The sequence below is a fragment of the Temnothorax nylanderi genome, unplaced genomic scaffold (genome assembly GCF_030848795.1).
Source record: "Temnothorax nylanderi isolate EJ_2023f unplaced genomic scaffold, tnyl_v1.0 TNYL_tig0739_pilon, whole genome shotgun sequence".
Classification (NCBI taxonomy): domain Eukaryota; kingdom Metazoa; phylum Arthropoda; class Insecta; order Hymenoptera; family Formicidae; genus Temnothorax; species Temnothorax nylanderi.
Genome location: NW_027249801.1, coordinates 44,813 through 67,392, shown reverse-complemented (window position 1 = coordinate 67,392; position 22,580 = coordinate 44,813). Strand labels below are relative to the sequence as shown.

The window sequence follows — 22,580 nt, the reverse complement described above, 5'->3', positions numbered from 1 at the left end:
CTCATCAAAATAAAATTTAATTAATGCTGTAATAAACGTAGTTCGCGTAAGATGTTTCTACACCTTTCAAAATATACAAAAAACTTCCTGCAAATAAGACGTAGTTAATCGACATAGCATTAAATAAAATTTATTAATGTTGTAATAAGACGTAGTTTCGCGTAAGAAATTTCTACATTTTTTAAAAATATACAATAAACTTTTGCAAAATAGACGTAGTTAATAGTACATTGGCATTAAAATAAAAATTTATTAATGTGTAATAAGACGTAGTTTCACGTAAGATATTTCTACGCTTTTTCAAAATATACAATAAACTTCTGCAAAATAAGACGTAGTTAATCGTACATTGGCATTAAAATAAAAATTTATTAATGTTGTATAAGACGTAGTTTCGCGTAAGATATTTCTACGCTTTTTCAAAATATACAATGAACTTCTGCAAAATAAGACGTAGTTAATCGTACATTGGCGTTAAAATTATAACTTTACAATCAATTACAATCTTCAACAGTTGTTCGATAAATATACAATAAAGCTAAATCGAGAAATAAAAAACACAATTTTTATAATACATTAATTTTATTTGTATTACAAAGATTTGTTACAGATATTACTATTATTAACAAAATTAGGAAGAAAATAATATCGATATTAATCGCCAAGACATCCTCTTGGTATGTCACTAATATAATGTTTATCATTCAACGTCATCATGATACAGTGATCTCGAATAAATGCAGGAGAACATTCTCCAATAAACCGTCGGTGATGAAACATTCTCTAATATGAGTTACGATCACATCATTGGTTGCAAGATACGGTTGACATGATACATTAATTTTTCGAAAAAACACAACAACTTTTTTTACACTCGATCATTTTCAGTGATCTCATAAAAACATATATTTGTAATTATACCTTTCGTACCGTCTCGAGTAACAATGATAGAATCATTGGACTTATTCGCTCGCGTGTAATTTCACTTGTGAAACGAAGTCCGTGGCAAAGCATTTTATGGAATACTTTGCAAGATATAGCACTTCCAAAACAATTTGTTCTTCTAAAGTTAAAGTATAGTCTTTACCTGATCCAAGTAATACACAATCGTCAATTTTACAAACATATTTCAACCTGTTTTGAAAATAATGTTCACAAAAGTCTATAAATCATTACCGTTTGGAAACTTGTTCAAGTGCATGGGCAGTTGTTTATAAAAGAAATATCTCCTCGCAATCTGTACAGCTATAAGATATGGACTAGTCTTCATCTGAAGTACTAATCTGTTTTCATTTTCAAACGGAAAGGTATTATGAGTCCACAAAGGTCCCCAGGTTCTTTACGCTCGTACTAAGTGTAAGAGCAAGTGCATATTGAACGTCATAGAAGATTTTCCAAATACTTTTGCAATTGGACCAGAAATTTAATCAGCAACTGGTGAGCATGATCAATACTTTCTATTGTTACGGGATTTTTTGTAATAATATATGAATGGCAGTTATTAATAGTGCCACATGCCGCAAATATTTCATAGGAAGTAATCCCCGCAGACTATCAACATGTACCACAGGAGCCAAGAACGCCATTCCGAAGCTTTCCAACACTTTCGTTCTTCAAGTGTTCTTGGTAATCGTGTGATACATGTTGGTGGTCGATAGAAGTTAGACGCTGATTTATTATAGCTAACTGATTTGGCGAACCAACATAATATTCTTCCCCTCGTGACGTTAATATCATCTCTGTATATTGTCGAATAACTCCTAGTAAAACAGAGTGCATATAATCAGGTACTATTCCATCTACCAAATTAAATCCTTCCAGATTCATCAGTACCGACGGACCTTTAATTCCCATATTCATGACTGGAAGAATTTCACCATTTAACGTATTTGCATTCTACATCTTATAGATGTATCTGTGCGATTCGGAGGTACACACGTCGACATAGTATAGCGGCGGTATCCCATCAACACCTTCGGTAGGATGTTCGCAAAAGTTGCATCCGTAAAAGCCGTTAAAACGAATCATGTTCAAAATACAAGGTCGGGCAACAGAATCCACGCAGCAACATATAGGGTAGACTTTACTGGTAATAATTTCGTTGTTCAGATTCCATTGTACACCGTCCCGCGCCAAGAGTTTGCTTCATTGACGAATGGTCGTAAAAACGTGTTCATATTGGGTTCTTCTTGTGTACCCATAATCCGATTAGAAACATATGTTTTGATCGCATTTTCAACGGCAACTCATGTAACATAGCATATATAGGCCAAATAGATGTTTTGCTTGATTTCGCTGCTTGACATCCATCTGTATTAAAAGTATATGACAAATTCCATCTGGAATCTAACTGATTACCTGGAGCAGAATATTTTTTGTACATATAGCCATCATAAATATCTTCTAATGCATTATTGTTTTCTTTTCGCCGAGAAAAGCGGTGGTCTAAATGTTTCGAAATATTTGGATTATTCAATAAAATTTGCAGCTGGCATGTAAAATTTAAAGTTATAAAGAATGACGATATTGCAGCGTCATCAATATCTCTCTCACAGGCATGACATACTACGTTAGCCGAACGTAAGTTTGGTCGTTCACCGAGGTATCTTTGGCAACTTGGACAAAATAAGTGGACTTTAATAGTGTCTTCAGCTAATGGAAAATGTTTGAATAAACTGTACTTTGAACTTGGTAAGACATCCTTGCTGTACAACTTATTTATCATATTTATGATGTCAAGTATCGCAACCCAAGTCAAACAGTGTTTTCTACCTATAAGTGTGGCCATTATTAGCGCTTCTCCTTTTGTTGTTGCTGAACATGGGCACAATTTTTTACTCAGAAATCGATCATACTGATTGTCCAATATCTGCAATCACATAAGAAAACAGTTGAGTTAATAGAAAGTAATATTTAAGTTTATCTCAAATATTTCAGTTTATTCCAGCAACACTTATATAACTGTTACTTATAATGTCCCACTCAATAATATAAAAATGTTATATACGCGTGTGTTATATAACAGTTATTGTTGAGTGGGAAATTATAACTAACTGTTATAACAGTTACTTTGTGTTTGCTAGGTTTCGATTTTATCAATGTTATAACATACTTCCTCGTCGTTTCCATCTTCTTCAGAACTGGGATTTTCAAATAACGCATCTTCGTCGAACAAATTCGCATCATCATCAAATAGTTCATTATGATGTTGCTCCTGAAACATAAAGATCTATTATTATATAAGAAGTAGATCTCAATATTCGAGTTTATTTCGATTTCATTAATCGATTATAACATACTTCCTCATCGTTTCCATCTTCTTCAGAACTGGGATTTTCAAGTAACGCATCTTCGTCGAACAAATTCGCATCATTATCAAATGGTTCATTATGATGTTGCTCCTGAAACATAAAGATCTATTATTAAAGAAGAAGTAGATCTCAAATATTCGAGTTTATTTCGATTTCATTAATCGATTATAACATACTTCCTCATCGTTTCCATCTTCTTCAGAACTGGGATTTTCAAATAACGCATCTTCGTCGAACAAATTCACATCATTATCAAATGGTTCATTATGACGTTTGCTCCTGAACATAAAGATCTATTATTAAAGAAGAAGTAGATCTCAAATATTCGAGTTTATTTCGATTTCATTAATCGATTATAACATACTTCCTCATCGTTTCATCTTCTTCAGAACTGGGATTTTCAAATAACGCATCTTCGTCGAACAAATTCGCATCATTATCAAATGGTCATTATGATGTTGCTCCTGAAACAAAGATCATTACATGTAAGAAGTACATTTTACATTTTAATGTATAGACGTCTGTATACATTTTGTACTCACAGGAGATGAATGCAGATTTTGTCACACTTCCAATATCATTTGTTCCGACTGATTTGATATTGACGGAGAGTGACTGATCTTCTGTAATGTACATAAATAAAACGTTACGTAGGTAATATAATATTTATTTATTATATATGTATATATATATATATATATATATATATATATATATAAGCGTTGTGTGTAGTGTGTGTGTGTGTGTGTGTGTGTGTGTGTGTGTGTGTGTGTGTGTGTGTGTGTGGTGTGTGTGTGTGTGTGTGGTGTGTGTGTGTGTGTGTGTGTGTGTGCGTGCGTGTGGTATGTGTGTGTGTTGTGTGTGTGTGTGTGTGTGTGTGTGCGCGTGCGTGCGTGCGTGTGTGCGTGTGTGTGTGTCAATTAAAGCATCAAGAAAGAGTTCGGTGTAATTATTTTAAGGATATATATACGTATATAATTGATGATGCTTAAGCTTGTAGACATAAAAAACCATTTACCTCTCTGTTGGGTGAGATATTTTCTCGCTTTCTTTTGCTATGAAGGGTTTGACGAGGGATATCCTCTGTTGAATCAGGTTCTAAAATATCTTTTATATTTCCGTGGAGGCATTTTCTATTACACGTAAACACATAAATTTAACGTTCACTCAACTCAAAGTAATACAATTCATGCAATCACAGTTAAATCACTTTAAGGGCCGATTTCACCGCCTCCGATTAACTTGATCTTCCGATTAAACTCACTTTTCGTTTCTTCCTAAGGGAAGAGTTAGAAAGAGATGAAGAGTGAGTTTAATCGGAGGATCAAGTTAATCGGAGACGGTGAAATCGGTCGTATGCTTCTATAGAACAAACTGTCACAACGATACAACGTGTTTACTCGATGATAACCTCAACTGGAAGTCTTATCTCTCGGAGAGCAGCCACGGCCGCGGATTTAGCTGTTACCGACTCCCGTAGGTAACGTCCACAATTTTGTGGTTCTCTTCCGTGCTACTGCCGCTCTCTGCCTCTTCAGGCTTCTACTGCGCGCGCATTCAACGGAAAACGTGCAGTGCAATGCGTGAACGCGACGAGGCCGCAGGGGGAAGTGATCGTGATCCGCGCGGCGCGAAGTTCCTTGGACGAACCTACGGCCACATGGCTACGGCATCAACTCAAGAATAATTTACAGAGAAAATAATCGACGAAACAGTCCGGGAGTTTCTCTCACGTAACACGCAAGCAAGTACACTCAAGAACGCGCGATTGTGTATAAACAGAGAAATAATCGACGAAACAGCCCGGAGTTTCTCTCACGTAACACGCAAGCAAGTACACTCAAGAACGCGCGATTGTGTATAAACAGAGAAAATAATCGACGAAACAGTCCGGGAGTTTCTCTCACGTAACACGCAAGCAAGTACAAGTACATCGCATTCTTGTAACGGCGCCATTCGTGGCCTACGGCGACATTGCCGAGACACGCCGATTACGGCTACTACGATAAAAGTAAGTATTTTGATAGCATGTTTTAACACACATGGTATATTTTATGAAATAATCCTCATTATACTTTGCAAGGTTATGTTCTTAGGTTTGGTTTCAAAACGTCCTTCCCGAGGAAAATTCTACTCGAAATATATAGTTATATGTAACGTATCCTATATCTCAACGTCTCGAGTACTCGCAACTCGTCGCGTCGCGTAAAAGAGTCACGGTGCGGTCTCGCTTTGCGTGTACTTGGCGCGAGACACTACCGTGTCTCTTGATTATATCGAGTAAAATTTTCCTTTTGAGGACGTTTTGGAACGTTATCTTAAAGGTTTATCCAGATAAACTTGCATAGGTGCAAATGGATTCGTCTATTTCCTTATGCAGATGTATATAGACCAATCCATTTCTTTACATGCCTATGCACATATGCAAGTTTGTCTGGATTGACCTTAAGTGGGAAGCACACACTCTTGCATAAATAATTTCTATTGCCACAATGGAATTAAAAAACTCTGATTGGTTCATTGCCTTATGCGTTGTGCATTATGCCTTTATGCAAGAGTGTTTTCCGTTTAGAATCGACGTGTTACAAAATGCATGTTTTCTCACTGATTTATTCAATATTGTTTCAATAATTTCATTTATATTACAGACATTAACATTATGTTTGCATATATATATGTGCCACAAACCAAAAAATATCGTACTGTGCGTACAGCAGATATTTACAAATTTAATATTGACAATTATGATTCAAAAACTGATACGTATAAAAAAAATACTGATAAATTAATACTGCCTGATGGAAAAAAACAAACTTGTCAAGTTTTAAAGTTAGGAGGTAAAAGTACATACATATTCGATCAAGAGTTTGTCTATTCAAAATCATTCTAACTTTGTATGTTCTCACTTTCGCCTCATAGATACAGAAGCAGAACTCAAGATGAAATTAAGTGAAAAAAGAGTTCGAGTTCCAAAATTAACAACGTCTATAATTCATGACAATGATGAATCTTTACTCAGTCAGGAAAAGGAAAATGAAATCAGCAATATTGTTAAAAAAAGAAAGGTAAAAAAATACATCATTATTTGAAAAATTTTTTTAGGAATTTGTGAGAAATGTCCGTGGTAGCTCTAACTTTCGCAAATTTTGAGATATCGAGCTATCCCCGATATTACTAATTCTATTATATTCTTCAATCTTTTCTACCCCTACTTAATATATAATTATTTAAGATTTGGTTGATTAGACCCGGCTTTAAAGAACTTCTGTATGTACGGATTCCTTGAATTTTCAAATTTAGATATTTGTCTGTAACTCAACAACTAATCAACCAAATTTTAAAGAATTATATATTAAATAGGAATAGAAAAGACTGAAGAATAATAATAGAATTAGAAATAGCCCGATATCTCAAAATTTGCAAAAGTTAGAGCTACCACGGACATTTCTCACAAAATGAATCCTGAAGAGATAAAGAGATTCTTTATCTATAAAATTTTGAATGAAGAAAAACTGATTAGGCTTTTGTAAATTTTCTATGAAAATTATATAAAAATAAAAGAAGTATGCAAATTAGATATTTGCACATTGCTTTCTCATCATATTTAAGTGTGCAAATTACAGATTTGCACATTGCTTTTAATTCGCTCATATAAAGCTTCCTCTATGAGGAAGCCAACCTAATAAATACTGATAATTTGCGTCAAATAAAATACAAGCTTCTTCATAAGAGGAGCTTTGTGACCGAATTAAAAGCAATGTGCAAATTTCTAATTTGTACACTTAAAAATGATGAGGAAGCAATGTGCAAGTACCTAATTTTTTCTAAATGTTTTTATCTTCGATTAAAATGACATACTAACACTACTGCTAATATTCTAGGCCAGTCATATTAGATATCGAACCTTCCAATTAATCTTCCCAGGTTGCAACCACCATGAATCGCTTTGATTTGAGGTGCTATAAGTGGGATTTATTTTGCTTCGCAAAATTAACGCGGAATAAAAGGTTTTTAACAATATTATCAACAAAAAACGCGATTTTTTAATTTTTTCTTAAATATCTTGAAAACTAAGCAAGATAGGGAAACTAACTATACGTACCTTTTTTGTAGAGCGTAAAATTATCTACAATAATGATCTGAACAACATTTATCGTCAAGTCAGTCGTTTAGCTTGCACGCGCCGTCAAAGTCCGTCAAAGTCTGATCCCGAAAACCCTCGATTTCATCGTTTTTTTTGATGTTGCGCCGGTATTTTTTTCCGTCATTTAAAATGGAATTAAAAATCACACATCATTTGAAAAGTATTTTTTGTAGTTCTCAGATGATGTGATTTTTTTAGGATTTTTAATTCTATTTTAAATGACGGAAAGAAATCACCGGCGCAACATAAAAAAAACGATGAAATCGAGGGTTTTCGGGATCTGAGCCTCGGACTTCGACGGCGCGTGCAAGCTAAACGACTGACATGACGATAAATGTTGTTCAGATCATTATTGTAGATAATTTTACGTTCTACAAAAAAGGTACGTATAGTTAGTTCCCTATCTTGCTTAGTTTTTGAGATATTTGAGAAAAAAATAAAAAAATCGCATTTTTGTTGATAATATTGTTAATAACTTCTTATTTTACGTTAATTTTGCGAAGCAAAATAAATCCCATTTATAGCACCTCAAATCAAAGCGATTCATAGTGGTTGCAATCTGGGAAGATTAATTGGAAGATTAACCCCCTAAATTTGTCTAATATGACTGGCCTATTCGTAATATGCGAGTATTTATAGATATATTGATTTTTATCATTAATAACATTTTTTATGTGTATAAAATGATACATAAGATTATTTTTATGACAATCGTTTAATTATTAGATACATAACTTGCAAAGAGTTTGAAATATGGATGCACGATTCGGAATCAATTCCATTTTTTCCCCAAAAAATTGGCTTGTTTGTGTTGTGTGGCACTCTTCGCACTTTTCTGATATTGATGAAACTTGCCATACATATAGAGGGGGGGGGGGGGAGTAAATAGATGAATTTAGAAATTTTGGCTGCCCAAAGACGATTCTAAGGGATAAAATCATCCCTATGTGTGTAGCGGTTTTTCGCTTTTCTCAATATATCTCGAACACTATTCGAAATATCAAAAAATGTTCTATACAAAAGTTTCATGGTAAAAACATGTTTATTTAATCATAGTAATAAAATTTTTAAGAAAATTTTTTTTCTACAAATAAAAAAATTTTTTTCAAAAAATTATTTTTTCAAAATATTATTAATGCAGTTAAATAGAGGTATTTTTACTATGAAATTTTTGTATAAAACATTTTTTGATATTTCGATTAGTGTTTGAGATATATCGAGAAAAGCAAAACTTCGAACTCCCTGAAATATAAGCAAAATTCGGTATTATTTATGTGTAAACATAATTTCATTCATCGATTAATTATTGTTTACGTACATGTGATTTTGTAGCGATTTTTAATCCCAAAAATGACGACCGTTAATAGTTGTACGAAAACAAAGGATGAATATACAAAGGATGAAGATACAATTAATATAAGTCCTATTCATTTTAATTCCAATACGGAAACTGATTCATCAGATGCAAATAAATCTTTGCACAAAAATACAGACGAAAATAATCTGTCAAAAAAGTCCAATATTATGTAGACCATATCTAAGAAAGAGACTGAAACAATCTCGACTTGCATTTTATCCAATCAAGAATTCAAATATTTCAAAGCAGCTTAACATGCGATGTAAAGCTGACAGAGCAAAGTTAAAAGGCTGGGATTGCTGGGAATGCAGAGAAGTAATGCAATATTAACAATATAGTTATATAAAATATAAATAAATAAAAAAATATATATATAAATCAGGGTCGAGTAGTAACAAATTAAAAAGTTAAAAGTTTAATAAAGTTAAAAAGTTAATAACTTTTTACTTAACTTAGTTAATTTAAAATAATTTAATTTTTAACTTTAACTAGTCATTTTAAAACATATAAACTTTAACTTATTCAGTTTTTTCCTAAGTTAAAGATGTATCAATGCAAAAGAAAAGAATTGTAAAAGAAAAAATACAATTCCACATAAAAATAATATTTCTTTGTTATTTCATATAAAATTATGTACAAATAAAGTATTGAATTTATTTGATAATCTACATATTCTACATTATAATTGTTTTGGGTAATCTAACTTTAAAAAATTACGACTTTCTAATGTAGTATAAATAATGCTTTTCAAAATTAACTTTTAATTTAACTTGAGTTAATCTAATTTTAACGTAACTTTTAACTGAGTTAGTTTTTTTTATTCATGTAACTTTTAAGTTTTAACGTAACTAAATTAAATTTATAAGCCATTAACTTTAACTTGATTTAGTTAAAAAAATATATTTATTTACTCAACCCTGATATAAATTAATATAAATATAAATTAAAAAATAAATGTTAATATAAATAAATAAATATAAATATAAATATAAATAAGTAAATATAAATATAAATATAAATATATAAATATTTTTCTCATAAAAAAGTAATTTATGATATTTGATTTTTAGTATTATAAGTCTTTGTCGTTGTCAGAAGAAGAATTACAAAAACGTAAAAATCGATGCTCACGACATCGACGGAAATATGAGCGACCAAATACACCAGAAGGTATATAGGCCAGTCATATTAGACATCGAACCTTCCAATTACTCTTTTCAGGTTGCAACCACCATGCATCGCTTTGATTTAAGGTGCTGTAAGTGGGATTAGATTTGCTTCGCATAATTAATGCGCATTAAAAAGTTATTAACAATATTATCAACAAAAAACGCAATTTTTTTATTTTTCTCAAATATCTCGAAAACTAAGCAAGATAGGGTAACTAACTATACGTACCTTTTTTGTAGAGCGTAAAATTATCTACAATAATGATCTGAACAACATTTATCGTCAAGTCAATCGTTTAGCTTGCACGCGCCGTCAAAGTCCGAGACTCGGATCCCGAAAACCCTCGATTTCATCGTTTTTTTTTATGTTGCGTCGGTGATTTTTTTTCCGTTATTTAAAATGGAATTAAAAATTCCCAAAAAATCACACATCATCTGAGAACTACAAAGAATACTTTTCAGGGTGTAACCGATTTTTTAGACCCTTTTTCTTTAGTTTGTAGCTATGTAAGCAAAAAATTTTGATTTTTTGGACTACTCTTAGTTTTTTCGCTGTTTTCAGGCCTTAGAATTTATTTGAGACGAATTTTATCATATGCATCTTGTTGTGGACGAAATTTGCAACAAAAAAGGACCCTTGTATTTTTTTCGTACGACAAACGCTGATTTTTTTATTGACGCGCAAAGTTATCCAATATTGCGTACAGGTCGGATAACGCTTGTTTACACTAAAATAATTATTTTTTATTAAAATTTACGTAATTTTTCGTATTATTATTGAACCATATTGCAAAGCCGTTTTCAACACATTCTCTCATGTTTACTTATTTATTAACAAATTGTTTATTTAAAAATTATTATAAACAATTAGAAAAACATGTTATTAGGCCTACTGGGGAAACCACAGAAAAAAAACGCACCATTGACTTTACCTCAGAGGTGGTGTGGAAAATAGTCAAAAGATGCACTGTCTGTATGTTGAATAAATGTTATAAAATAATATGAATAAATTTTTTAAAAACATTTTTCGAGTTGATATGAGACGACGAGTGCAACGATTATAACATGTTTTTCTAATTGTTTAATAATAATTTTTAAATAAACAATTTGTTAATAAATAATTAAACATGAGAGAATGCGTTGAAAAACGGCTTTGCAATATGGTTCAATAATAATGCGAAAAATTACGTAAATTTTAATAAAAAATAATTATTTAAGTGTAAAACGAGCGTTATCCGACCTATACGCAATATTAGATAACTTTGCGCGTCAATAAAAAAAATCAGCGTTCGTCGTACGAAAAAAATACAAGGGTCCTTTTTTGTTGCAAATTTTGTCCACAACAAGATGCATACGATAAAATTCGTCTCAAATAAATTCTAAGGTCTGAAAACAGCGAAAAACTAAGAGTAGTCCAAAAATCAAAATTTTTTGCTTACATATCTACAAACTAAAGAAAAAGGGTCTAAAAAATCGGTTATACCCTGAAAAGTATTCTTTGTAGTTCTCAGATGATGTGTGATTTTTTGGGAATTTTTAATTCCATTTTAAATGACTGAAAAAAATCACCGACGCAACATAAAAAAAACGATGAAATCGAGGGTTTTCGAGATCCGAGTCTCGGACTTTGACGGCGCGTGCAAGCTAAACGACTGACTTGACGATAAATGTTGTTCAGATCATTATTGTAGATAATTTTACGCTCTACAAAAAAGGTACGTATAGTTAGTTACCCTATCTTGCTTAGTTTTCGAGATATTTGAGAAAAAATAAAAAAAATTGCGTATTTTGTTGATAATATTGTTAATAACTTTTTAATGCGCATTAATTATGCGAAGCAAAATTAATCCCACTTACAGCACCTTAAATCAAAGCGATTCATGGTGGTTGCAACCTGAAAAGAGTAATTGGAAGGTTAACCCCCTAAATTACTCTAATATGACTGGCCTATATAATATTTTATTTTATTATCACTTTTTATGTTATATATAATAAATATAATCTTTTTAAAGGTTTTTGGGATGTGACGTTTCCCGATACAGATTCATCATGACAGAATTATCATGACAGAATAATTAAAACTGAAATGTTTCGTCATTCAAATCTGATTCTCAAGGCTTCATTGCGACTCGTGGTACAGAAACATTATGACGTATACAATCCTTAATTTGGTTAATGCATTAGGTAACCAAGTAAAATGATGTCACTTTGACATCATTTTGACTAGGTTGTTTTCACTGGGATGCAAGCAACACGAACAACCCTTTTTCTCCAAATTTGTTCGGAAAAGAATCGATTCAGAATCGTGAAACCTTAGTTTGAAACACTTTCTTATATTTGCTGCGTGTGTTATTCAGAATTCATGTAATTTTTTAATAAATTATTTTTAGATTGATCAAGAGCTTTGTAAAAAATCTACAAAGGAGACTAATACTTCTATTATTGCTGCTTATGTAAGTGCATCTAAGCAGCGGTCGTTACATTCCAGTGCTGATGTTGGGAGTGAAGCATCCGATGCTTCTAATAATGAAGAAGACAAGTGTTCAAGTAATGATTTACTAAAAGAAAAACAAAGAGAATTAGATGAATGTTTACAGAAACTGAAACATGCTGAAAACAGAGCAAGGCATTGGGAAGAACAATATGATACTTTAAAAAAATCTGGAAATTACAACCTTACCGAAAAAACCGGAAAAGATATCGTTACTATTCTAGAAACGATCAGCAACCGTACGATTCATGGTAAGAATTTATTTTATACTATTAAGAATATAAAAGAAAAATTGGCAATAAGAGAGTCGACGCGGTTATTAGTGCGTAATGTCAAAAGACACAGATATATTTTCATATTACAAGTTTCCAGACGTTCCAGCTCTTCTTCGAGCCATCCTCAGCAGTACAATAAACCATTCTCCATCATAACCATGAGCTTTCGGATTAGGAGGTCGGAAAACCATGAGAATTAAATGATTGCTATATTGAGTGTCGTGCGATCTATCGTGACAACAACATGTCATGGACACTTCAATCTTTAATGTATTTTTAATGTTATTTTATATTGTTGACCACCTTCCGTTCTCCGGACTATCTGATAGCAATCATTTAGTTTTCATGGTTTTCCGACCTCCTAATCCGAAAGCTCATGGTTATGATGGAGAATGGTTTATTGTACTGCTGAGGATGGCTCGAAAAAGAGCCGAAACGTCCGGAAACTTGTAATATGAAAATATATCTGTGTCTTATTTTGACATTACGCACTAATAATCGCGTCGACTCTCTTATTGCCAATTTTTCTTTTATGTTCTTATTATTATTGAGAGTCCTTAATTATTTTATTTTTATATTATTAAATTCTACATTTATAATACGTTTCAATGTTTCTAATAATTGCAGATAATATTGGTGATAATGCACCTCAATATAAGAATAAAATTAATGCGTTAAAAGAACGAACAACCCATATAGGAGATGATGTTTGGATACCTACAATGATTTACGAGGAACTTATGCGTGAAAAAGAGTTCAGCTCATTCATAAGAAGTGCATGCTATGCTGTCTGGGGACCCGACAAGCTGGCTGAACGTTCTGTGCGTGAACAACGTAATGTTAAGGAACCGATATTAACTCCTACTAAAAAAAGTGCAGTTTCATCATTGTTTTGCCATTGGATGAGAGATAAGAGACATATGCCGCAGACTTTTATTGAGGAGCAAATGAATAGAACTAAACTGAACAAATACTTCAACGGGGCAATTTCAGCAGCCAGGAAGAAAATTAATTACAAGGCTATAAAAACGCCCAATCCTGAAGTGACAAAAAAGAAAAACCCTACAACTGAACATTTACAAAATTTGGAAGTTTCTGGAGACGACAAGTCAGATAGTGAGCATTCCTGCTCTGAGAGTTCAGAAGCTGTAAGTGAGGTGTGATTAATGTAAAGTTTATATATGAGTCAGAAATCATTTATTTGTTTTCCTTTTATTTAGAGCCAAAGCGTACTTTAAGGGGTTGCGCACAATGAAAGGAATAGGGAACAGTTCAATATTAATGTATGAAATTCATATGTAATTTATTAATACAGAATAGACGAACAGAGAAATAGCGCTAAGGAACAGTGATGAAATTTATTCTATTTCTGTATGCCATATGCACAATGAATATGTTTAATATTAACATATTCATTGTGCATATGGAACAGAAATAGAATAAAATTTCATCACTGTTTCTTAGCGCTATTTCTCTGTTCGTCTATTCTGTGTTAATAAATTACATATGAATTTCATACATTAATATTGAACTGTCCCCTATTCCTTTCATTATGCGCTAAGTGTGTTCGTGAAACGTGCAATTTAATCAAAGTATTTTGTGATTTAGTTTAATATGTACGTTGTTTTTTTTTATATGAACTACTTTTATATAAACTACTTTTATATAAACTACAGTTAACACTTCTTGTATAACATATAGATACATAATACTAAATATTTTTGTTTAATGATCAATGTAAACCTACAAAATTGTAAGTGTTCACACAATATTTTTAGGATCTTATTCGTAAAATCCATGTAAAAAGCATCTAAAGAATTTTCGTGTTTTTAAATTCATTAGTTCTTAAGCTCGGATGTCTCGGGAGTTTTCTGCTTTTAGAATCTTTGGATTTTGAAATCTTGGATCCCCGTACATGTAGGAAACACATCGCCTCAAAAACTTATGTCCCTTAATTATAAATCCCTTAGTCTTAGATTATTTTGCAGAAAAGTTGGATTATGGAAATTTTGATTATATATTTTTTTATATATTTGATTATATAATTGATAAAGCCTATTAAGATCTCGTAGTATCGAGCGCTGCGCATAAGAGACAGATTTTGCATTCAAGAGTTTATTTCCTAATAAATTGTTTTTTTATACCAACGATGCACGTTTGCGTTAATCCGTTAATATGTTACGTTACATCGGAGAGTTTGGCGTCATTGTTCTATGAGAACTTTCCGGTAAATTGACCTGTGTGTTTGTAAATCTTGCATAAGCAAGTGATCTCAACATGTATGTATGTATGTATACTGAATAAAGTTTATTAAAATTATTACGTAGATTTTATGTATACTGGATCAAGTTTATTAAAATTATTACGTAGATTTATATGTATGAAGGTGACATTTCATGGGCAGTGAACAACAGCAGCAGATCGTACCGATTGACTACAAGACAGAGAATTTCTAAAAACTCGAGAACTTCTATATTTTGTAGCCAATCAGTACGATCTGCCGCTGCTGCTCTACTGTCCATAAAATGTCATCTTAAGTTGTAATTAGACGGAGAAAAACGTAGAAATTATGCGCAACCAGTTTCTACGCATAATTAATGATTTCTATGTCTTATTATGCTTATCTACAACAAATAAAAAAACTGTCCGAAACCGCGCATTTTCTCGTGAATAGTTGCAATTTTAGCGTAGTTTGGCATTAAGTTAATTGCATCTCTAATTTAGTTGTAGTTTCCGCGGATTTTTTGTCGTAGTTACTTGTAGTTTGGCGGAGTTGTTAAAAATGTTTGAGAATTTTTTACGCTCATCTACAAACAATTAAGAAAGTTTTCGAAATCGCGCATTTTCTTGTGATTAGTTGTAATCTTAGCATTGTTTAGCATTAAAACTTCTTATTTCCATGTAGAATCTCTACTTTACTTGTAGTTTTTGCGTATTTTTTTTCGTAATTGGTTGTAGTTTGGCGCAGTTGTTGCATAAAAAGTTGGAGAATTTTTTCCGCCAGGGTGTTCACTGGATCATCGAAGTCAAGCAACACGGGCGCGGTACTGTACTAGGATGGGTGACCGCCTTGAGAGAGCGGGGCTATATGCACATGATACGTAAAGAAACAGTTAAAAAAGCGTTTTTTTTTCATAGATAAAGAAGAAAAACGTTTTTTTATAAACGTTTATCAAGTGGACATTTTAACATTTTAATTTCATAAAAAATAATGTAGATTAAAAAGTTGTCGTCTATTTGACGACATTTTATGGTCAGTCTTGTGACTGCCATTCCAAGATGACGTCCAAATGTTCAAAATCTGACGTACTTTTATTTCGTCCCGGCGACGTCATTAATTACGTATTAGTGACGTCAATATATGACGTCACGGAGATGAGACAAAAGTACGTCATTTTTACGGCACTTTGACGTCATTTCATAACGTCGCAATCGTCAGAACATGACCAAAAAATGACGTTAAATAGACGTCACCTTGCTACCTGGGTACTTTTAATAATTATGTAAGTTTTTAGTCATTTGCGAAACGAACCTCGCAAGTTGACACATACATATGAAGCATGCCACACATAAGACAGGCGAACGATATACCAATCACCATTTATAATAAGTGAATACATGAATACGATATATTCGAGATCTTGAATACCAAATCATTTAAAAAAAGAGATATTTTTAAAATAAAATTTTATTTATTCAATTTTAAATTAATAAATATTTTTATATATATAAAGCATTTTAACATTCAAGTTATTTTTTTATTCTTTCTTCTGCAGTAAATTTTATACATTCTTATCTTTTTCCTCATCTTTTTCGTTACACTTTCGCTTCCTATACAAAGAATAATTTTTTTTAACAATATTTTTTAAAAGACAACAAATATACATCTTTAAAATTTTTTACCGTAAACGCTTTTCAGGGCTCTTTTCCCTAGTCTTCCGTTTAACATTTTCTGCTTGCTCCCTTTCATATGCTAACATAGCATTCAATAAAACTTCATCCATTCCACCATCCACGGGGATATCTTTTTGAACATGTACCGTTTGACATGCAAGGTGATGAGGAATTGACGGCTCCACATGGACCGTGGATCATATTCTTGCATACTATGTCGTAAAGTAATGGATCTTCATCCTTATTGGGGATTTCAGCTGAAATAATGCTATCTATTTCATCAGATTTTATTTTGTCGACTAACCAAATTAAAATGTGGGCATGAGGCAAACCTCTCTTCTGCCATTCAATTGAAAACATGTAGCATCGAACTTGACCAAAAATGTCCTTCTTTGTTATGGTTTTCATAAGTTGTTGTACTTTTAATTGAAACACTCTCGCAACAATGTCGTGTCTTTCACTTGGACGTTGACCGGAATACAATTCTGTTTTAACTTCAAGTCATTCTGGATTGCACGTGAATGTGATAAATAAATCAGGTCTTTCGTAATTACGAACATATGTAAGGGTGTCCGCTCACGGAGATATCTAGGTGATCCTGTAAATGTGGATGGTAAAATAACCAGTTGCCCTATATCCGCCACATTAAAGTCTTCATTTACAGCATCTCTCAAATGTATATAATTTTCAGCTCGTAATGTTTTTTGATGTGCCCGAATAAAATTTAATCGTTTAGTAATCACTTTTGCACTCATATCAACGCAATATTGATTGAATAACTGCCCATGTGCGAATTTCATAAAGGCTCAGTGCTGGCTTGGTACTGGTGCCAGAGTTACCAGTACTGGCTGACAATTCTGGGCCAGTACAAGCTAAGATCGGGGTCATTACCGGGGCAATGTCGGAATGATAACACGGGTCCCAGTCTTGGCGCCAACTTTGGCCCGACACAGAGTACTAATACGGGGACAACACTAATTGCCAGTATTGGGCCAACTCTTGGCGCCAACTTTGGCCCGACACAGAGTACTAGTACGGGAATAACACTGATTGCCATATCATACTCGCGGCGTGTTGCTTTCGTGCCGCGGTCGTTACTTCCGGCGCCGCTCGAGCAAAAAGCTTTCTAAATCCCCTCGCGGCGTGTTGCTTTCGCGCGGTTGTTACCTCCGGCGCCGCTCGAGCGAGAATTTCTCCAAGTCCAATTCGGTCTTTCGATACTCGTGGCAATGCTGTGTTCGTATAAATTACACGACGGTGGCGATTGACTACGAGCGCGAGCGAACGGGAAACGATGCTCCCCGCATCGACTTCGTCGTATGTGCCCCTTTCGTGTACGTATTCCATGGAATGCGTTGTGCACAAACGTTTTACACATTTGTACGGACCAAGCGAAACGCGTTTGCACGTCCGTACGTATCGCTCGTGTCGCTCGGCTCGCCGAGCGCACCGCACCTCTTATAGTACCCAACCGGCCGGCCGAGCGATCGGCGACGCACGGTCTTACGCACGGTCGGCCTGACAGTGTCCTCGAATCGGATCACGCGGGAGTATTAACGGCGATCGGCCGCGAGGCCTCACGCCACTCTGACACGCTTGGCTCTAGAACACCGTGACCGCCGGGGCACGAAGCCCTCGGGGCACGCGCTCCGCCTAACCGAGTAAGTAAGGAAACGATGAAAGTAGTGGTATTTCACCGGCGATGTTGCCATCTCCCACTTATGCTACACCTCTCATGTCTCCTTACAGTGCCAGACTAGAGTCAAGCTCAACAGGGTCTTCTTTCCCCGCTAATTTTTCCAAGCCCGTTCCCTTGGCAGTGGTTTCGCTAGATAGTAGATAGGGACAGTGGGAATCTCGTTAATCTATTCATGCGCGTCACTAATTAGATGACGAGGCATTTGGCTACCTTAAGAGACTCATTACGGGCGCTGGAGGCGAAATATTGAGACCATCGGGACTTGACCGCTGAGAGCGACGACGACGGCATGAACGCGGTCGTTACCTCCGGCGTGGGCTCTAGCGAAAACTCCCATCGCGGCGTGTTGCTTTCGCGCGGTTGTTACCTCCGGCGCCACCCGAGCGAAAATTTTCTAAGTCGACCCAATACATGCCCAGTACTGAGCCGACTCTCGGCCGTAGATCAATATTATTTCTGGCCTTATACACGGTCAGTACTGAGACGAGACTCGGCTCAGAACAGAATATGGTTGCATGGGGGTACTGGCACAATACTGATCTAGCGGTTTATCCGTACTGGGGCAGCATCACCCATCAAGTCTTGGCAGCCAATATTGTGCCACTTCTGGGCCATGCGGACAACTCTGGCAGAAGTCCGACATTCGCACATGGGTGGCTATATCTGTGTAGCGTGTTAAAGCTATTTTCTCTTACCATAAGTTTATACGCATAAAACTGCATACAGGAAACCATTTTGCGAGGATTATCTTGTCCAGTGGTTGGTACTATTTGTGGGATACTGATGTTGTAACCATCTTCGCCTCTTATGAATATAAGAGGGTACTGCAATGGATCGTAAGAACGGTGAAGTTCAGATATTCTTTGAAATGTATTATTGCGTGATCGCAATACTATATCCCTAAATCCACAGTCTTCGTCAACCATCAATACTGCGACTTCGTTAGTTGTTGGAGCATTATAGCGACCTCTGTGTTCACCAAGCGGTCGCTTTTCAGCATGAATTACAATTTTATAGTTATCTTTGTTAAGTGCCATTTGTTCAATAGCTGTTATAAAGCTACGTACATAACTATTATTGTCACGAAGAATCTGTTGTAAAGTTTTCAAAATTTCTATTTTGAGAGATGGTGCAGAATCATATCGCAAATTTAATTGTTCGTCTTCTGATGTGAAATAAATTTGTAGAAATTAAGCTCTTGTGTCTAATGAAGGTAGTAAACTGCCAATCAAATGATATATTTGGCCATGCACTTTATACGTTGGCATGTAGTTACCTTCTCTAACTTCTTTACCTCCAAAAGATGTCATTGCAAAACATCCGTTGTATTTTCGAATGTTCTTCTGAAAATGTTTTGATCTTGGATCCGTTCCAATAAGTAATTCTTTCAGAATTCCTAATGGTTCATCAATATCATTTAGTTTGACGTGTCCATTAGAGCAACAAATTCCCAATGACTCTGCGGACCATTTTTTGGCACAACAATAATTACAACCTTTTTCCATTTTTCCCATAAAAAAATCTGAATGACCTAAATAATCATTACTCGATTGATAATAAAACGCAGATCTAGGTCCAATGAATGAATTGAATGCATTTCTCGCCTGGTTTACTTGACATCGTCGACGCTTTAAGCGTTCTTCTCTCTCCGGACTGGTCTCAGCGACTCTAGCCACGGTATATCGAAGTTTTCTTCCTTCTAAGTGCATTTCTCTTTCAGCACTGGTTTGATTAACTCTGACTTGAGAAATGTGCAATCGATTTTGTTCTAAACGTTCTTTCCTTTTAATATTTGATTCGTTAACTCTAGACCTAGACATACGTAAACGTGATTCTAACAATCGTGCCTTCCTTTGAGAAACACTTTCTAAGTTTCTAGCTTGTGTCAAACGTCGAGCGTTAGACGTTGATCGGGAAAGTTGTGATTTTTTTGCTTTAGTTCGTTCTTTCCTTTGAGAAACACTTTCTAAGTTTTTAGCTTGTGCCAAACGTCGAGCGTTAGATGTTGATCGGGAAAGTTGTGTTTTTTTTGTTTTAGGCATTTTCCAAAAATTTACAAAGTAATTAAACGACAACAAAATAAATACCTATAATTATTAACAAAATCAATACCTATAATTATTTACGAAGAAAGTAGTAAAAATAGGAAATTTCTTCTTTTTTCTTTGTCCCACCTTTACCTTTTTTCTTTATCACACTCCTGCTTTCTTTCGTCTCTTTCACAACAAAATAAACACCTATAATCAATACCTATAATTATAATCGTCCTGAGAAATCGTCACCGCATTTTAACCAAGGATTCTTGGTCATTTTAAATTGATGTAATTTTAAATGCTTATAATATAAGCGTCTTGATTAAATAATTAAATTCATTGCGTAAAATATAGTTTTTAAGTTATTAACGTTCAAACATACACCACCCGTAAGGATTTTATATATTAGTATAGTTTCTCCTTTTTTCTTTGTCCCACCTTTACCTTTTTTTTATCACACTCCTGCTTTCTTTCGTCTCTTTCACAACAAAATAAACACCTATAATCAATACCTATAATTATAATCGTCCTGACGAATCGTCACCGCGTTTCAACCAAGGATTCTTAGGATTTTATATATTAGTATAGTTTCTCCTTTTTTCTTTGTTCCACCTTTACCTTTTTTTTTATCACACTCCTGCTTTCTTTCGTCTCTTTCACAACAAAATAAACACCTATAACACAGCCCCACAAAAATAAATAAATTTTCTGTCCGGCGGACCGGACTAGTCAATTCTTACGTATTTTGGGTCGCTGAATCCGAATCCGAGGTCAGAATTCAAAAGTTGGTTCGTTTTTTTTTCTAATCTCAAAAAACATACTTTTTTAGTACATTTTGAGCCGTAATGAAAAAGCGCGAGCTAGTTTCGAAATTGTGACGTGGATTCGGATTCAAAAGCTTGAATTACATAACAATTGACTAGATTTTTAAATAAAAAATGACAGATCCAATATGGCGGACCCAATATGGCGGATGGTTTTTCAAATTGATCCGATTCGCTTTAAACTTGGTACTCGGGGGTTTTTGTGGTCGCTGAGTACGAATCTGATGTCAGTTTTCCAAAATTCAAAATGGCAGATCCAGTATACTCGATGAGTTTTTGAAAATTGACCAGATTCGCCTAAAATTTGTTACTCGAGGGTTTTTGGGGTCGCTGAATACGAATCTGACGTCAGATCATAACATAATCACACTGAAAATGCAGTTTTTCCCACATGACTCTGAGAAAGTACAAATTTTATATATTTGACGTCCAAGACCACAATAGCTATAGTCAAAGTAGATCCATGACTTGATCCTTCTGCAACCAGGGTACCTCCACGTGGTGACGGTGGGCAACGGATTTATTCCGGCGAAATTCCTGGGTTAGATAACTTGACGCCGTCATGGCAGAGGGTAACAACCTTTTTACGCAGGGTCTCGGAAACCCAGTATCGGCGACTGGTCAGGGTGGGAAAGCGGGTCCGCAGCCGTCGTCATCATGCAACCGCAGTTCTGTAGTAGTGGAAAACTTGGCTACTACAGAATCTAATGTTACAAGGAAACTTTGTTCGCGAAAGTTGGCTTCAGGTGTAGCCAAAGAATCATATCATAACTGTGATAAGAGCAAAGATGTCTTTTGCTATGTGTGTAGCCTATATGAGGTACCAAATAACCGGAGAAACATAAATCAGAGTGTAAGAGAACTTTATTTACAATACTTCGGTTCTGAAATTGCAAACGAAGGATGTGATTGGGTTCCTCAGAAAATATGTAGCTCTTGTCATTTAATGTTGCAAAGGTCTCAAAATGACAGAACAAAACTAAAGATGACAGTACCTTCAATATGGAAGAAACCTCTGACCCGTGAAGATTGCTATTTTTGTATGACAAATTTGCATGGAATAACCCAAAAAAAAAGTCGACATTCTGCTACGCTAACGTTTCGAGTTTAACGAAACCGATATACATGCTATATCCGATGAGGTTAATGATCGAGACATGGATGCAAGGATCACCTCTGATGGAAATGTAATGGAAGTTGATGAAAGTTCGGATAAACAATGTGAGAGTGAAATAGGAAGTAAGTGTAATAGTGAAACTAACTCAAGTAATGATGAATATTGTCCAAAAAAGTTAGGAAACATAACACAAGAAAAAGTAAATGATCTCGTTCGAGATTTGGGTTTACCCAAGGACGGGGCAGAATATTTGGCGTCATGGTTGA

At 34.5% G+C, this 22,580-nt stretch overlaps 1 protein-coding gene and 1 pseudogene across 2 annotated transcripts; one reads left to right on the top strand and one right to left on the bottom strand.

The window, feature by feature from the left end:
• Positions 1-594: 594 nt before the first annotated feature.
• LOC139785109 (uncharacterized) lies at positions 595-4,727 on the bottom strand (annotated as a pseudogene).
• A 376-nt stretch (positions 4,728-5,103) lies between these two features.
• On the top strand, positions 5,104-14,119 carry LOC139785105 (uncharacterized). 2 transcript variants are annotated; one of them, XM_071724253.1, is made up of 5 exons: positions 5,104-5,322; positions 5,960-6,148; positions 6,231-6,376; positions 12,372-12,723; positions 13,375-14,118. In XM_071724253.1, exons 2-5 carry the CDS (start codon positions 5,971-5,973, stop codon positions 13,908-13,910), a joined length of 1,212 nt encoding a protein of 403 aa, XP_071580354.1. In that variant the 5' UTR covers positions 5,104-5,322; positions 5,960-5,970; the 3' UTR covers positions 13,911-14,118. The 2 variants fall into 2 exon arrangements, with proteins under 2 accessions (XP_071580354.1, XP_071580356.1); XM_071724255.1 differs by lacking the exons at positions 5,104-5,322; positions 5,960-6,148; positions 6,231-6,376 and adding exons at positions 11,449-11,696; positions 11,841-12,115 and having other exon boundaries at positions 13,375-14,119.
• Positions 14,120-22,580: the final 8,461 nt, after the last annotated feature.

Coding starts and splice junctions, on each gene's coding strand:
- LOC139785105 (XM_071724253.1), top strand. CDS start 5,971: ATGTTTGCATATATATATGTGCCACAAACCAAAAAATATCGTACTGTG. Junction 6,149..6,230: donor TCAAGTTTTAAAGTTAGGAG/GTAAAAGTACAT, acceptor TTCGCCTCATAG/ATACAGAAGCAGAACTCAAG. Junction 12,724..13,374: donor CAGCAACCGTACGATTCATG/GTAAGAATTTAT, acceptor TAATAATTGCAG/ATAATATTGGTGATAATGCA.